This window comes from Brienomyrus brachyistius, chromosome 2 (genome assembly GCF_023856365.1).
Source record: "Brienomyrus brachyistius isolate T26 chromosome 2, BBRACH_0.4, whole genome shotgun sequence".
Taxonomy (NCBI): domain Eukaryota; kingdom Metazoa; phylum Chordata; class Actinopteri; order Osteoglossiformes; family Mormyridae; genus Brienomyrus; species Brienomyrus brachyistius.
In genome coordinates this window covers 23,883,325-23,901,181 of record NC_064534.1, presented here as the reverse complement: position 1 = coordinate 23,901,181, position 17,857 = coordinate 23,883,325, and the positions used below count along the sequence as shown (strand labels likewise).

General features: G+C 38.3%; 1 protein-coding gene across 2 annotated transcripts; it reads right to left on the bottom strand.

Moving 5' to 3' along the window:
• Positions 1–9,559: 9,559 nt before the first annotated feature.
• Positions 9,560–16,783, bottom strand: si:dkey-245n4.2 (uncharacterized). Of its 2 annotated transcripts, XM_049003489.1 has the most exons (6): positions 16,658–16,783; positions 16,309–16,377; positions 14,529–15,017; positions 14,208–14,330; positions 11,929–12,019; positions 9,560–11,740 (listed from the first exon to the last, which is right to left on the bottom strand). In XM_049003489.1, exons 2-6 carry the CDS (start codon positions 16,355–16,357, stop codon positions 11,527–11,529), a joined length of 966 nt encoding a protein of 321 aa, XP_048859446.1. In that variant the 5' UTR covers positions 16,358–16,377; positions 16,658–16,783; the 3' UTR covers positions 9,560–11,526. The 2 variants fall into 2 exon arrangements, with proteins under 2 accessions (XP_048859446.1, XP_048859456.1); XM_049003499.1 differs by lacking the exon at positions 16,309–16,377 and having other exon boundaries at positions 16,658–16,726.
• Between the last annotated feature and the right edge of the window lie 1,074 nt (positions 16,784–17,857).

Below are 17,857 nucleotides of genomic sequence, written 5' to 3'. Positions count from 1 at the left end.
ATCGGAAGGTCACCAGGTCAATTACCGAAGTCAGCAAAGTAATTTCACCATTGGGTCCTTGAGCAAAGCCCTTAACCCCAGTTGCTTCAGGGACACACTTTCACCCAGCTTGCAATTGTATGTCACTATGGATCAAAGCACCTGCTAAAATACTGTAAATGAGCTTTTTCTAGCATTACAACTAATACCTTTACCGATAATAAGTAAGTGTAATGCTAATCTACATAACTAAGTCTACATCAAGATTTGTGATGGTGGGAGACATCTAGGGATTGTAACAAATCCAGAATTTACTTCTTTTTTTTTTTCCCTACACAAATCCGTGATACTGTATGTATCGGATAAACCTAAGAACCGATGGACTTGTTTTCTTCTTTGAAGTTTGTGATAACTGATGACACAAGAAATATTTCAGGTTTCAATTTTCAAGTTTTAGTATCACTTGTGTTCAGTGGAATACAGTGAAATTCTTATACCACAGTTGCGGTGGAGAGGATGGGTGCATGCAAGGTTTAGGACAAATGGTAGTGCAATGCGAGACAAGGCAGTGCAATATAAGAATAAGTAAGTAATAAATAAGTAATAAATAGGTATATGGGGATTGGGGTGTGTAAATAGATAAGAATAGATTGCTTGGGGAATGAAACTGCCTCAGAAGTGGGTGGTGCAGGTGCCAATGCACTGGTAGGGTTTTCCAGAGGGCAGGAGTGTGAAGAGGGTGTGAGCTGCGTGGTTGGCATCCTTGATGATGGACTCAGCCCTCTTTTGCCAGCGGCAGAGGTAAATTGACTACAGTTGAGGAAGATCTGCGCTGATGATCTTAGAAGCTGTCCGGACAGTCCTTTGGAAAAGTTTCAGATGCCAAGCAGTTAGGTTTCCCAACCACAAATCCGGTCAGAATACTGTCTGCTGCTGCAGTTGAAATTCACACAGGTTTTGGTTTTCACTCAAAGCTGTCTACCTCCTCAGCAGGAACAGCCTCTTCCTGCGTCTTCTTGAAGATGCTGCTGGTGTTCAGACCATGAGTCGGCGGTCTGAACGTCCAGCAACCCGAAGGTGTTAACCGTCTCAACAAGTGTTCCAGAAATAAATAGTAGGGAGTAAAGCCCTCTGATCCTTCTGAAGATGACAATGACCTCCTTTGTCCTTGACAACATTCAGGCAGAAGCGGTTATTGTGGCACCAGTCAGTACTTTTGCTTCTCTTCTGTAGGCTGCCTCATTATCCATCATGAGATCAATCACAGTGGGGTCCTCCACAGACCTGATGATGCTGTTGCCCTTATGCTTTACCATATAGCTATGGGTGAACAGGCTGTACAGCACCGGGCTGAGGTGGCAGCCCTACGAGACTGCAGTATTGACCATCAATGTGGATAATCTCCTGTTGCCAATTTTCACTGTCTGCAGTTTATTTGGTAAAAGGTTAAACGCCCAATCACAAGTGGGGCTGCTCAGACTCTTAGACTCTTAGATTTAACACCAGTTTGGATGGCGAAGTGGTGTTAAATGCTGAACCGTAGTCGATAAACAGTATCCTGACATACATGTTCTTTATTTCTCGATGTCCCTGAGCGGTGTGCAGAGTGTACAGGGCGAGGGAGATGGCATCATCCCTGGATCTGTTTTGCCGGAATGCAAACTGGAGTGGGTCCATATTGCTATTACAGTCAATAGTCGTTTAGGCAAGAACGGGTAGCTTTCATTGGCTCAGGCATAAATGTGGTCTTCTTAAAGCAAAACAGCATAGTACACAAAGAGAAGGACAGGTTGATGGTGTCGGCATACACCTGTGACATGCCTTTAGGACACATGATGGGATGCCATCAGGACCGGAGGCTTTGCGAGACTTAACCTGTTTAAAAGCGTTACTCATGTCAGTCTCTGACACCTGTAGAATGGGTCTGTGGGCTGGAGACGCTGTCACACCCTTCTGAGCCGTGACCGGGGGTAGAAGTTGTTTAGCTTAACTGGTGAGGAACTCTGCGAGTAAGTGAGGGTGTCTCTAAGCACAGATGGCAGGATTCTGTAGTCTATTATTGCATGCAGTTCTTTCCATAGGAATTGTGGATAACAACTGCCATTGTTGCTCTCCAGTAAACAGCTGTACATGTCCCTGGCTACTGGGTGGGGCCTGGAGTGGACAGTCTGTAATGGCACAGATGAGTCCATCCAGAATCTGACATGCAGAGTCTGTCACCAAGACAGCATACTCAACCAGATTCACAGATTAGACCTCTAAGGTGGGCTAGTCAGTCAAACCCAGGCAGTCTTGAAGATTCATGTCTGAGTGTCCAACACTGTACTTCCTTCACCGCTGCTTGAGTATGCAGAAGCTGGAAGCAGAATCATGAACGATTAATCAGATTTGCCATTGATCAGTCAGAAGTGTGGATGTGCGATAGACTTGTAGGTACTTTAAAAAGTAGTGTAGCAGAGTTTGAGGGGCCAGTATAATACCTATGAAGGATTTACTTTAGGTTTCTGTGGTTCGGTTTTAGGATCGAGGGCGATGATAAAGACAGCATCCGGGTGCTTGCGCTTTTGTTTACAAATAACGGCACACAGTTAGTCTAATGCAGTGGCAGCCATAGCCTCTGGCAGGATGAAAACAACAGCAAGCAGCACTAAGGAAAATTCTTAGTTGATACTCTAACACTCGCAAACAAGACTGGGAAACCTTGGTGCGCTAGTCGCTCTTAATAAAAAGTACAATCTGTCTCCCTTTATCTTGCTAGTACCGATATGGCAGTGCTATTTATCCGGCTTGTTTTTTGAAGCCTGAAGGTTAGTCAGGAGGATACTGGGGAAGGCAGGCTGGATCGAATGCCACCGCAGCCTTGTCAACATGCCACTTCATTGCCCCCTCTCGCACCACTTCTGCCAATGGTTTTTATTCAGTAGAAATTCTAGACACCCTGATAAAACGTCCCCTTGCCCACCCACCCCATTATGTAATTATACATTTTTACATATTCAAGGCCCCCTTTACCATCCTGAGGCAGGGTCTCCATGCCCCTTTGGCATCCTCGGATCAGTTAAGGCTTTGCAAAGAATATCTTCAGAAAATCCAGGAATGTAAATGTTTTTTGGAATACTTTGTCTAATGTCCAGCACGTGTAAAAACACACAAAAAAAGTTGTTATAACAAAATAGGGCAAGAGCATCTCAAAACATGTAGGAAGCCACCATCTTGATGGGCCGAATGGCCTCCTCTCATTTGTAAGCTTCTTAAGCTCTAATCGTGGATCAATCTGAGAGAAGAATAACTGTCAGCTACAGTCAGTAAGTCAGTCCCAGGGCCAAAGCACCTGAAATTAGTTTAAAAGCAAAGGGATGTTAATTTTCAATTGTACACATTTCTACTAATGATGTTCAAAAGAGCAAATCGGGTATGTTTTGTTATGTAAACATGACTGAATAGTAATTGCCCCATTTCCATTATAATAAGAAATAAGATGTACAGCAGCTTAATGTAACTGAATATTGCCAGTTGTTGAAATGTAATATACAAATAACAAAGATTTTTGATAACAGAAGTACCATGTTATGCACAGAGAGTTTTTTTCTCCAGGAAATTGCATGGATTTCTAACCAACTGAAACAGGCAACATTGCCAGACACAGCCAGATTTTCTAGTTTTGAGAGAGCCATGGGTTATATTACAATTGCACCTTCTCAAATTCTTTCTTTTTGAGATAATGACCTTCACCAGTTTCTGTGGTTCTTATCCATGTTGTGCATGAGTTGGAATGCGACTTGTCACCACATGATTTTTTTCCCCCATTAGTCAATAGGTTTTGTTTTAAGTAATTTTAAGTTAGGCCAAATAATATCATCACTTTCTGGAAGTTTCCTTAACCTGTTGGACTGGTACGCATGGTCACTAATTTTTGAATTCCATAGAAGAAATAAGTCCTTAATGCAACCGACTTGAATATTAAATCTGTATATTCTATTTTTGCTTTGCGGAATGGTAAGCTTAATAGCATGCTAATTACTTAATGAAATGATAACAATATTCTGTGTTGTAAAGGGAATCAATGGATAATTATTATGTAATGAATTTAATATGAAAAATAGAGTTATCAGTTTTTAGCAAATTCAGTTTTATGTATATTTTATTTATTCAGAGTATTATTGTTCATACTGTAGGACCCCCTCCCCCCCCAAATAATTATTATGTAAATTGTCTTACTATTTTCATATTTGTTTGGAAATAATAATAATAGTAAGTTGTGGGTAATGACAGAAAGAACGAGGTCGCGAATTCAAGCGGCCGAAATTGGTTTCCTCCGCAGGGTGGCTGGGCTCTCCCTTAGAGATAGGGTGAGGAGCTCAGTCATTCGGGAGAGACTCAGAGTAGAGCCGCTGCTCCTCCGCAGGGTGGCTGGGCTCTCCCTTAGAGATAGGGTGAGGAGCTTGGTCATTCGGGAGGGACTCAGAGTAGAGCTGCTGCTCCTCTGCATCGAGAGGAGTGAGATGAGGTGGCTCAGGCATCTGGTCAGGATGCCTCCTTGGGATTCCCCCGGAGGAGCTAGATGAAGTGGCCGGGGAGATGGAAGTCTGTGTATCCTTGCTTAGACTGCTGCGCCTGTGAACCGACCTGGACAAGCGGTAGAGAATGGATGGATGGATGATAATAAAAATGATTTTTCAGAAAAGTTTGTTTCACTTTTTAATTGTGAGCCTTGAAAATGGCCGGTTCTGCCATAACCAGATATTTTGTGGCAGAATATTATGTTGAGAAGCTGAGTCAGACCTCACTGTTAACAGTTGTAAGTCATATTCACCCCTTACGTGTTCTCTTCCTTTTTGTTTTTTACTTATCACTGAAATGTATTGTTTTAGTGGCACACCGCGTTTAACATCAAAAATCAATCAATATTAATTTAGCTTTCATTGACAAATTATCATTTACAAAGATATCAATTGTCCAAAGCATTTTCTATGACTCATTTTTCCATTCTCAATGACTACACCTCTCCCCTCACACCAGTTTAATCCAGTTGTCGGACTTTTTCTGAACTTGGCCCGAAGGAGATGGCTTTGAGCATGAGGTGAATTTTCTAGTTTGTTTTCTTCCTTGTTGATTTTCCATTTCCTGTTATTGTGACAGGCTCAATTCTTTGCAATGTGTTTCTGATTATTTACTTAGTTATTCCACCCTTCCCAAAACACAGCACCTGTGAAATGGCCCCAGCTCTTATTTTCAGAATGAAATATTCAAATACAACACTTTGTTTTAAATAGACAGGAATACTTTTTCAACTTTAAAATATTGTGGTGACGTTCGAAATTGTCATTTCCATACAGTTCTGAGAACGCAGCCTAGACATTGGACCTTGAGATATGGCAACATATGCAGCCTATTCCATGCCCTGGATGGAGGACCTTTTACAGTATACTTCAACAGTTGTGCAATGTCTGCCCACATAACAGTCTCATAGTGTATAATTCATAGGCTCCAGAATTTGTTGTCTAAAAAGCAATTTCAGCTTTTCAGTGTTCTTACAAACAGCTGCAATTACTCAACTGCCTGTTTTCTGTTTAACTCACCATCTACACAAGCTACTAAAAGAATCCAGATTGTGGTAGATAGATTGTTGGGCACAGGTTGTTCAGTATTTTTTCTGGCAGATAATAAAACTCAGCCACTGTTGGACGTCAGCTCATGGAAAGCTTCATGTGCAAGCCATGTGTTCTTTTCTGTAAGCACTTAAATACACTTGACGTTGAAGTCATCATAGATAGTACATATCTAAATGTACAGAAAATGATGGTTATCAGCTATTGATATATTGCACTAGCATGTAAAAGTACAGTTACACAAGAATTGTAAAACATGGTATTGTATGTGGCAAATACCATTAGGTAGATGTTTATTAAATGACATATCTGCAACCTTCCAATTGAAAACTGGTATGCTATATTACTACGATTACAGTACTTTCTAACATGCAGAAGTTAATAAAACAGTGAAAAGGGTGAACATCTAATGTCAGGATAGAGGGTGTGGTGAGGTTGTCAGTGGGGGAGCGTAATAACATTGAGTTATTTCTTTTATTAGCTCACACCTATTAACTAACAGGTGTCCTGAACTAACAGGTGAGGTACAAAAGTCAATGAAGAATGATCGGGTTTATCAAACGACATGAAAAATTATTCTGTACTTCAGGAAACGGGCCCCTGCTCAGACACATGTGGAGAGTAGATTATTGAGGAAAGTACTCTGACCGAAGTAGACGTGGAACTTGTGTGCGCATGTCTGGGAGAAAATCCGCACAAGAAAGGCATGTCAGGGTTCATGTAAAGAGAGTTAGAGCTGCTTTGAGCTGAGACAAGTGCAAGCATAAACATGTTCGGGCTGCAAAAGGAAGATGATAGGAACTGATTATGGAGTGGTGATGGAATTTCTGCTCCTTGGCTTAGTAATTAGGTGAACAGTCTGTTTTTGTTTTTTTTTGGCGCAGGCAGGATATAAAAATTTTGCATAACTTCATATTTGTCTTGAAATATAATACAAATCGCACGGTTAAAATTGTGAAAAATGATGAAAAGGAAATGATAAATGTTGATTATGGTTAAATTTGAATTGTGAGTATTGTAGATGTTCTGCTATCATGTCCATATCCACCACTGAGGACACCAAGGTCTTTTATTCAGTGATAGAACAAAGCTAACCGAGCGATCAGACGTCAGTGTAACTAAGTTGGACTGAATCATAAACACGAGTTAAGAATCCATTATTTACACTGTAGTCTTAAGATTTTTTGGGAGGACCATGCCCCCAACCCCACCCCCCAAACAATTTTGACCACAGTACTTTAAAAATCTTGGCTATTCCCTTGTTTGCCATGCACAGATATTTTAAAGGAGAATATTACACTTAGATTCTGATTCATACCTCATTGTGAACAGTGATCAGCATATATTTTCTTTATATTTATCAATGAACAGTATTGCCTAAGTTTTGGTGTATATTCTTAGTGGCACACCACAATTTCACATCTATTACTTAAATGTGCTTTCATTTGTAAATGAACACACTGTTTATGATCCCTTTTACTCTTAAAAAGAAGAGCTTAATTACTGAAATAAATCAAGTCTAGTTTAAATTTTCCTAAGGGCAAACCGCAACAAGGCATTTCTTCTCAAATGAACTGGTATTAAACATAAAAAAAAGGTCATATTTTGTAACGTTTGGATTCCTGGGTATACGCAGTCACTAGGTCTATAAAGTAGCAACCAAGTAGTGGCCAACCTGTTTTGTGACGTTAGTATAGCTTGATGATCAGTCCAAATAGTCTTCATATGTAGCTGAAGTGGGTAGTGAAATGCTTGTGCGTGACAAATACATATATTCACTTTGTTATGAAATATAACTAGTGGCTGGCATAAAGCCAAAGCCCCTAGGCATCAATCACTCAGATACATTCCGCTCTCAAGAGACGCCCTACTATATGTTGTAGAAACTTGTCTGGCGCTGTGGGTGTGGTTAAGCTGTACACACACTCCTACATCTCTGGCGCTCTAATGTAAAACCTGCCTTTTGTCCCTCCTTCCCTATTACTTCTTTGAAGCAGTTTGTACCAGTTACTGTTTGTGACTGCAACACCTCACTTCACATGCCACCCTTATAACCTTCCGTGAGTCATATTCCAACTGACAATATTAATGGTATTAGGTTAAGAAAAAGTTTTCATCCAATCGGTGGAAAGGAACCGCTGGCTTGTTTACTCTGGTTCTGACAAGCGTGTGCAGGCGACCGTTTTACCTCGCACATTAAGTTTTCAAGACCTTGTCATTAACAGACAGAAACAGCCTAATAAATGGCATTACAGACCAACAGGTACTGAGACCTGTAATAATAACAAACCAAATACCTTATCATAAGAATACTGTACTTCAGATGCAAACATATGAGATTAGGAACAACTAATTTGCCTCATTTCTTGAAATCCTCTTTATCCCACCCAGGGTGGCAGCGAAGCCAGAATAATCCCAGAATTACAAAACACATTTCCAGGTATAAGCTCTTCCTAGAAATCTATAATATGAAGCAATAGTGCAGTTTTGTAGATACAACAGCTCCAATGTGTCATCTAATATCTAGCTGTACCACAAAGAAGACATCTGTAATAAGCAGAAAATTGTCATGAGAAGTACCAAATTGGCTAGATGGTACTTACTGTATTAACTCCTATCTATTTGACCATCTCAGTAAGATATATTATATATCTCACTTAGGGCGCCATTTGATTTTAAGATATAATGATTTTAAAGGGGGGCGGCATGGTGGTGCAGTGGTTAGCACTGTTGCCTCATACCTCTGGGACCCGGGTTGAAGTCTCTGCCTGGGTCACATGTGTGCGGAGTTTACATGTTCTCCCCATGTCATCGTGGGGTTTCCTCCGGTTTCCCCACACAGTCCAAAAAGGTTAATTGGAGTTGCTAAATTGCCCGTAGAAATGCATGTGAGAGTGAATGGTGTGTGAGTGTGCCCTGCCCTGGGATGGGCTGGCCCCCCATCATGGGTTGTTTCCTGCCTCGTGCCCATTGCTTCCGGGATAGGCTCCGGACCCCCCGTGACCCAGTAGGATAAGTGGTTTGGAAAATGGATGGATGGATGGATGATTTTAAAGGATCATAGAGAACTTAATTTCATCTCCACTCACTTCATGAGAAATGACTAGCAGGAAATTTATTGGATAATTTTGAGTATGAAATATGACAAGTATATAAGGACATCTTTAAATATTTTTTATTCTTGACTGGTCCTTCAGATCATCATTTATCACATTAATAGAATTTAATTTGTAATCTATTTCTAATGCTGGGATTGATTTATGCTGATGATTTGTGTGATGTGCTACGCATTTAGAAATTCAAAATGTAAATTCAGAAACTGTACATCTTTACACCTTTTACAGCAGACTTCCCCACTTCAATCAGACACCTGATAAGATTCTAGCATAACAAAAAAGCTCAACAAAAAATGTTTTTCCTTTTTCGGTTAAAAAAAACAAAAACAAAACAAAAAAAACTTACTGATTCCTCTTACACAGAAACATAAACAAAGTGAAATAAACAAATTTCTGCATACTATTTATCAGCATTTCTTCGGTGCTGTTGACACTGCATGAGTAAATAAATTTATTACAGAAATTAAAAATCTAGAACTATATGTCCCTGAATGTAGAGCATATGTGCAAATTTATGACCATCTTGGGAAAGAGTTTGTGTGCATAAATGAAAACCATAACTCCAAATTGAACATGCTGCCATCCACTGTGATACAGTGAGAGTTGGTGTTTGAGAAAGGCCTCCATCTGGTAAGAGAAGGCTTACATTCCTTTTCGAAGAGTGTAGTGCATAAACTTCTAATTTTCTTTAGTGCAGAAAACATAAAAATAAATTATAAATTACTATGACAATGCTGCATAAATACAAGTTGATTGCAAAACCTGGTTTTATAACACGAGGCTAAACAATGCTGACGCAAGTCTTGCTTCTTATGTCAATTAAGGACAAAAACACTGAAAAATCCAGACTTAACAGACCTTGCATGATGACACACCCTTTATTGTAGTTTCAGAAAAAAAGAGTAAACACAAATGCTCTGGTATTATTTACTTAATAAGAATTCTAGGAACATATCCTGAGGAGTAGGTTTTGTTATTGTAGCGACAAAACATTTATTAGAACAGACTATAACACTGAGAGGCATAAAAGTATTTTCAACCATTTGCTTAGTAATTGTACCATCTGATGTTTTTTTCAAAACATAAATGAGACGCATAGAGTGAACTTGTACAGACTATACTGTACTACTTCACAAGAATATTCAAAAAATGTTACTTTAAACTGATTAAGCTGGTTGTATTTCTGGAACATTTTGCTTGAAATTTGAATTTCAGATTTCCTGTTTGTATAAACTGCATCAGTCCATCATAAATTCCTTTATTGTTTTGTTCACACCTGGTCTCTCACTGCATATCAATTTAAATCTGTGTACTTTGTCCTCATACTTTTAATTAAAATAAGAATTAAAAATTCAAAATGATTAATATGTACTATATTTCCACATACCTGGTTGCTGAAAGTGTATTTATTAATAATACATAATGGTGTATTTATTAAGAATTTCTTGTTAAATATCTGAAACCATAGAACTGGTTTCACTAATAATTGGTTTCATTCTTAACAACAACCTAACAGCCATTTATTTCTGTGGAGTAGCTTATTTTGGAAAATGAAGGTCCATACACAGTGTCAGTGATCAAGAATTATGCAATACAATACCACTGTAAACTGCAATTATCTCATAATAAACCATCCATCCATCCATCCATTTTCCAAACCGCTTATCCTTACTGGGTCGCGGGGGGTCCGGAGCCTATCCCGGAAGCAATGGGCACGAGGCAGGGAACAACCCATGATAGGGGGCCAGCCCATCACAGGGCACACTCACACACCATTCACTCTCACATGCATTGCTACAGGCAATTTAGCAACTCCAATTAGCCTCAGCATGTTTTTTGGACTGTGGGGGGAAACCGGAGTACCCGGAAGAAACCCCACGACGACACGAGAACATGCAAACTCCGCACACATGTGACCCATAATAAACCATAATACATTAATTGTAAGTGAATAATCCCCTAGCCTATTCTCATCTTATTATAATCATAATTGCACTAGTAGCACCAGTGTATTGTAATAATACTAATAATAATAATTATTATTATTATTATTGTTGTTGTAATAACAGTTAAAAATGCCTCTCTAATGTTAGTTTGCCTGTTAACTACCATGATGATAATACAAATCACCATATTTTGAAAGGAAGATCACTGCTATAATAGTACAATAAAAGATATAACAATATAACTACAAAAATCTAAACAAAGGTCACAATTATTTATCAGTATATCTAACATAGATAAATATGACTAAATTGCATTGCAATAGAGACTGTTATGTTAACAGAGACTGTTAAAATGTTATTTAAAATTTTAAAGATTGAAATAGATGCCTTACGCTTTAAAAATGTATGTGTGTTTTTTTTTTAGAACCAGCTTTTTAAAACACTTTATTTTTTAAGTAGTGAAAAATTTAATTCCTTTTCTAAAGAGTTGCCCTTTAAATGAAAATACATACAGGCATCATTTTTGAGTCACGATCACTATTTATGTTGATTTTTCAAGGTTTTGAAATAGGAGTGACTGGCCTGCTTTACACATTTGTTACATCTATTTATGTACATTTACATAAATTTTAATAACCCTCTCTAATACAGCGTTACAAAACAAACAGAATGTAGGACAGAACTGTTATTTCTTCTACATAAACGTTGCACTCTAATAGATACTGGGGCATCATTTTACTGCTATATATGGATTAAATTCCCAACAAATATGCTCCTTGGTACTAAGAAAAACATTTGTAAAGATTACAGAAACTACCCTAAATGTGTCATTAAATAGCTTAAGGTAACAAAGTGGCTGCTGGGACAAATTTATAATCAGTCAGTCATGTAACTACTGTTTTCAAAAAGAGGAGTGATGCTCCCGTCCTTCCACTCAATGAGGATCTCACCCCGCTGTAGGGAAGAGGAGTGTCCAGGTCGCATGGGGTGCTGGGTGAGGGGCGCCCTCTCATTGGGCACTGGGGATCCTTGCTGAGCACCCATCTCATTCGGAGTGACTGACCTGAGTACGCAAAGTATCTTCCTCTTCCTGGGAAAAGCACAGCATTAGCACATGGCCCGATATATGTTAGTGAGGAAAAGAAGCAACTTTATATTAGAAAGCTTTTTTAATCTATTCAGTGGTTTTATAAAGCATATGTCTAGTAAATGTGTGTTTTTGAAAAAAAATACACTTTTCACATAATATTGTATATTTATAGTTTAATATTCTCACACCTGTTGTAATGGATGTTCAGAAGAAGAATAATCACCCCGAGAACCAAAGCCAGTGAGCTGAGGATCAGCATGGTCACTTTCCAGGTCAGCCCTGCAGACCAAACACGCAATGGTCTGAAAATCGAATTGAAAAATTACGAAATCATTGTCTCCTACTCTTACGGCTTCGATCGGCTTCTTCTATTGTTGTGCTGCCACCTTTTGGGGAAAAATATTTTCAGAGAGAAAAGATGATGATAACAGTATAGAAGTGTATGTATTTAAGAATGACAGAAACTATACGAGCTTCAAAGCTATGCAGTCGTTAGAAATGAACTGATAAAATACTGCACCTGAACAATGTGTGCTGGAGAGATGTGGGGATGTCAAAGCTGCTATTAATGTGTGTAAAATTAATGCAAAAAGGTTTTTTATAACTGAAAATTAAACTAGCTCTGTGGAGATGAAGTTGGAGATGAATGACATATAGCTCTGGAAAAAATTAAAAGACCACTCTACATTTTTTAAAAATCTGCCTTCTAAAATCCTGGATTAATCATGGTTCTGCAGAAGGGTGCACTGTGAGGCAGGCTGTTTCCTGCTTGCAGAATGACAGTTTCTAAGACAGCAGGGCACAAGAACAAGTTGAAGCAGAAGACACTGGGAACGACCAAAAACCAGCAAGGTAGAGGGCAGAAGTGACTTTCGAATGCCAGAGATGACCGTCAACTTATTTATGAGTGCTGCATAAATTGAAAGATGACTTCAAGTCACCTTTAAAAAGAATGGGAAACATTCAGTGGTGTGAAGTGCACTGCTAGGACAAAAGAAACAGGACTGAAAACTCATAAAGCAAGAGAGAAGCCCTTCATCAATGAAAAACAGGGATGAGCCAGGCAGGAGTTTGCAAAAACAAAATAAAATAATATATTTTAGGCAGAGGCATACCCATAAATTGAGAAATGAGTGAAATTGAAAATGTTACTGTGCTCCCTTAAAATTTTCCAGAGCTATTTTTTAATAGTAAAACTCTATAAAACCATGTGTATGGGGAGTGGCGTGTGGCTCTGTGGTTTGAGATGCTGTGTCTGTGACCGGCAGGTTTCTAGTTCAAACCCCCACGGTCAGAAATACAATTTTACTAATGGTCCCCTAAACAAGCACTTTGTAACTTTTTGCAATTTGTAAACTAACATCTCCCAAATACATGTATTAGAGTATATACATATACAGTATAATGCCTTCCACACGTAGATATTGAAATATCAGTGTATGTTTATTTAGTATAAAATAAACACATAACTCATTACCCAAAGAAAATCAAAAAAGAAACCTGTGTGAATATTTTGATTAGGTTGGCATGGTTGCCTCACACCTCTGGGACCAGGGTTCGAGTCTCTGCCATGACTCCGTGTGTGAAATGTCCATGTTCTCCCCATGTCATCATAGGGTTTCCTCTGGGTACTCTGGTCCAAAATCATGCTGCGGTGAATTGAAGATACTAAATTGTGTATGTGTGAGTGTGCCCCATGATTAGTTGACAGCCCTGAACGGGACAGTTGGGTTCAGGAAATGAATTGATATTAGATGACTCTGATTTAATTTCTTTTGTGTTTGAATAGTGAGAGTATGAATAATACAGAGTACAGTTACAAAACATCTAAATATTACCTAGAAGTAACGACATCCACCATCATTACTACCTAATGGGCCACTCTTAAAACCAGCCCCCATATTAAGTAGGAAAAGACCCCATGATTAACTATCTTTTTTCTTTTATTTTAATAAATAACGATCATCACTTATGTGGGAAGCCTGGAATCTATCCCCTGAATCACAGCTCCTAATGAATCACACCCTGAATAGGATGGCAGTCCATTACACATAGCAATGAAGACAGAAGTAGAGACACTAACTGTTTCCCCTAAGCTCCATGTCTTTGGAATGAGGGAGGTAAGTGAAATACGTGAAGGAGGCTCTCTGGAAAACAGGGTGAACAAAATCCAAAAAAACAAACAAATCTGCAACCCTGGGGGTGTAAAGGACATAATGCCACCCAGAATTATGGTATACCATGGTCACATTAACATATCAAAAGAAAAACATGACAAGTGAATTGTGACTCGTAATTTTCCATTGCAATTCATCACTGTCTTGTTAAACCTGTTAAAATGAAAAACGTGATGAAACCGTATATATATGAATTGGCAGGGCTTACCTGTTTCAGAATCCCAGACACATTTCACTACCATGGAATATATTACAAAAACATTCTAAAGGATGTGACGTATCATCCATACCATACTCCTGACTAAGGAAGGCCTTTGAAGAATCTTCAGATCCTGAGTTTCTGGAAGAATGACTGATGTGGTCCAAGTCCATCTTAGTGGGGTTTGGGAAAGCCAGTCCATCTTCTACTGAGTCTGCAAGGGTATATACAAGAAAAGATTAAGTTAAATGTATTGATTTACACATTTCTCCGCAAAAAATATCCCAAGGTAAATTTAAACGTAAGCATTTATAATCCAGTATAAGTTTTTGTACCACCATCCAAATGAAATGTCTTTAGTTTGCTAACATTGAAGGATGAGTCATTAAGGGGGTGACATTCTAGATCTTACTCTGCTGCAGGAAAGTATTAATGCTGCTAGTTGAAGATGAGATCTCGAAAGGAAGAATTTTCTGTGCTATATCATGTCCATTCCATCTGTGTTCACTGCAGATAGTACGGTTGCTCATTGTCCTCCACTTGCTTCCTTTGCCACGCTCCTTGGTGAGGAAGACTTTGTCATGCTGTGCGCTGAGGTGCAACCGGCTCCCTTGAAGAGTGAGGTGACCCTTTTTGGAGCAGCTCCAGACTTGTCCTTCCCTCTCCTCACTGTTTGTTCCACAATTCTTCAAGTGGATGCTCACGTGCCCCGGTACTTCTGGGGTGCTGAGGCACTCTCCTGTCTGCAGACTGCGCAATGCCAGAGTTTCATGGTCCCAATGCCATTCCTGAAGGGCTGAACCAGGACTACATTCTTCGAGTGTCACTCCCCTGGACCTAGAAACTTGCAGCTGCAAACACTTCCCCAGGTGTTCATTTCTGATGCCAAATCCCAGCGTCTCTGGGAAGAAAAGTTTAGGTACTTCAGTAAAATAACTCAATCTCCGATTTGGTCAAAGCAGTATTTTCTCCTATGATCTTATTGTAGATTTGTTAATTCATTTTTGGTTTTGATATCATACTACATGTTTGTTATAAGGCTCCGTAAATTCATCATCAGCATTAATGGAAAATATACCAATAAAGCATTAATAATGTCTCTTTAAATATCTACAATGAGAAAATGAGCTCTCTCACAGGAGAAAATGCTTGGAGTCTATGATTCCTGGTTGGGATTAATACTAAGTGTTACCTTTCAGTCTAGGGTTGAGCTGGGACATAATGCATGTGTAGATATATAATTATAGTATTATGGTAAAGAACAAGGGATTTATTTACAGCAGTTATACACGCATGATGTGAGACACAACTACCATTGGACATAGTTTTTGCTTAAACAACAAACAAAAACCCGCATCTACCTCAAGCTACAAACGCTGTGCTTTTCCGTACACAGTGGGGAGGATTGGTCAGTCCCTAATCACCGCAACATGAAAGTAAGCATTTGTTATGATGGACAAGCGGGAATGTACTGTCTGTTAAGCTAAGTCGTCATACTTTTGCCATTTTTGACTTGTTAATGAGGACTCATAAACCAAGTTGAACAGGCTCTTTGTGACAGAAATTATAAAGGAATACAATGGAAATTAATATTTCTATTATATGTTAAATACTAACACTCCCAAAAGCAAATTACTAGCAATAAATACTGTCATTGGTTTATTTTAAAATACTTTGAGTGTAACTTGACAAAAATAAAAACCACAAGAATAGAATTTGGTTAAACAGCTGTATCGCAGTTAAATTATCAAGTGCCGTTCAAGAAAAATGTCACAAAAATACACATTTAAGTATGTGTGATATTTTGGCATATCTTTTTCCATCTAAATGAATCAACTTGTAGTTTTAGTGGAGCAAAATGTTCATGTGTTTAGAGAGGGTTAGGTGAATAATGTATGATGAATTTCACTCATCAATGTACAGTGCTATATATATATATTAATGTAATTGATATAATACTGTACACATCATATAATAGAAAATGATAATCAATTTTCACGTCCAAGTTACCTTGTCAAGTCTCCAAGTCTTACACTAATGCACGAACAGACTAATATATACTTCATAAAACAAGTTACAAACAAAAAAAAAACAAAAAGGGTTTACAAATGCGTAACACAGGCAATAAGAGTACAACATCCATTGCGCCGAAAAGAGACAAATAAGAGATGAATAAGAATAAGAATCCTTACCGCGGAAAACGAAAACGGTCAGAAAAAGATGTCGCCACGTCCTCTCCATGACAGGCACAATTTGAAAATCTTTAATTGAAAGGGTTTTCGTGGTATTATGACATTTAACAAAATTATGCCATACGAAATATTAAATCCTTAACAATTCCAAAAACAAACGTAAGTCATTCTTCATAATCCGTTAGTCGATCGACAAAACTACGTAACGTCTCTTACGAAAAATGACTGAAATGTAATGGTATAGTCTGTTAATTAAAAAAATTGTTTGCTTCTGTTCAATGTAATGTTATATAATGTCATTCTTGTTAATAGGTTTTTAATGCGTAATTCTATACAAAATAGTACTTACAATTGTCGGTTAGGTGGAATCTCGAGCAAGGGGGAGAGTGCGGCAGACGTGGGTAGAATATTAAAGAATGCACACGAAACTCTCTTTTATTCAATTGATTTATGTTGTTGTTTCAAGAGTTTGTTTTTTCAATGTGCCCTTATCCGTGTCACAAATATAATTACGTAATATAGCCCCACCAATAAAAATAAATAAATATGTTTTCTTAATAAATCGTTTCTTAAAAAGTTCTCGAAGCATTTTACCGACATAAAGGAAACTTCGCTGTTCCTTTGAACATATTGTACGCATGCATAAACTTTAAAGTAATATATATATAATCTGTAGAAGCTGTACCGCTTTGGGGATAATTATGTATTAAGATATTTGTGAATAGATCGCATATCTAATAACAAAAGAAAGATGAGTGGATTTCAGCGCATTAGCTTTATTATTCAACTGAATCGTCGTACCACTGCTTTGAAAAGCCTACTGTAATTGTTTTATTCAACAAAAAGTTAAGCAGAACGGGATAACTAAAGTTTATAAAAATGTTTAGATGTCTGGAAATACTCGTGTAAAGGGCTGTGCAGAATTACTATTGAATTACGAATAGCATTATTATTTTCTTGACACGAAAATTCTTGACATAACCTATAAATTGCATTATCGATTACACTTCACTGCTTTATTGCTTTGTGCATTATGGCACAAACACAGATCAAACTATCACGGTCAACAGAAGGCTTAGTTGTATGAGATATCTAATTGTTACTTGACTCCAGGGATTAACATCAAAGTCATCTTTTATATTCAGTCTTTTTCTAAATGCATAAAATACTCCTTACAACATACAGACCAGAAGGAAAGTGAATCTGTTTCCTCAATCACTAACTTAACTAGATTACCTAAATTTTCCAGGTAAGGTAAGCAACAAATTTTTTACACTGACTTAAATGGAGCCATACATACATATCTGTCCTGATATGGACAAAAGTTTGGGTTTCAAGAGTCTGTGAGGTAATTGTTCTTACCAGATAGCCTACGGCAAGCCCAGAGGGCCAAAATCAAAAGGAAACTAGATGAATTGGAAAGCCCCACACAAGTGCAGCAAAGCATGCTGGGAAGCAGGTGTCAGGCAGCAATGTCCTCTGGTGCTGTCAGCATCTCCTGGACCAAACTATGAGGAAGCTGTGTGTACAGAAGGGTTGGATTGCATCT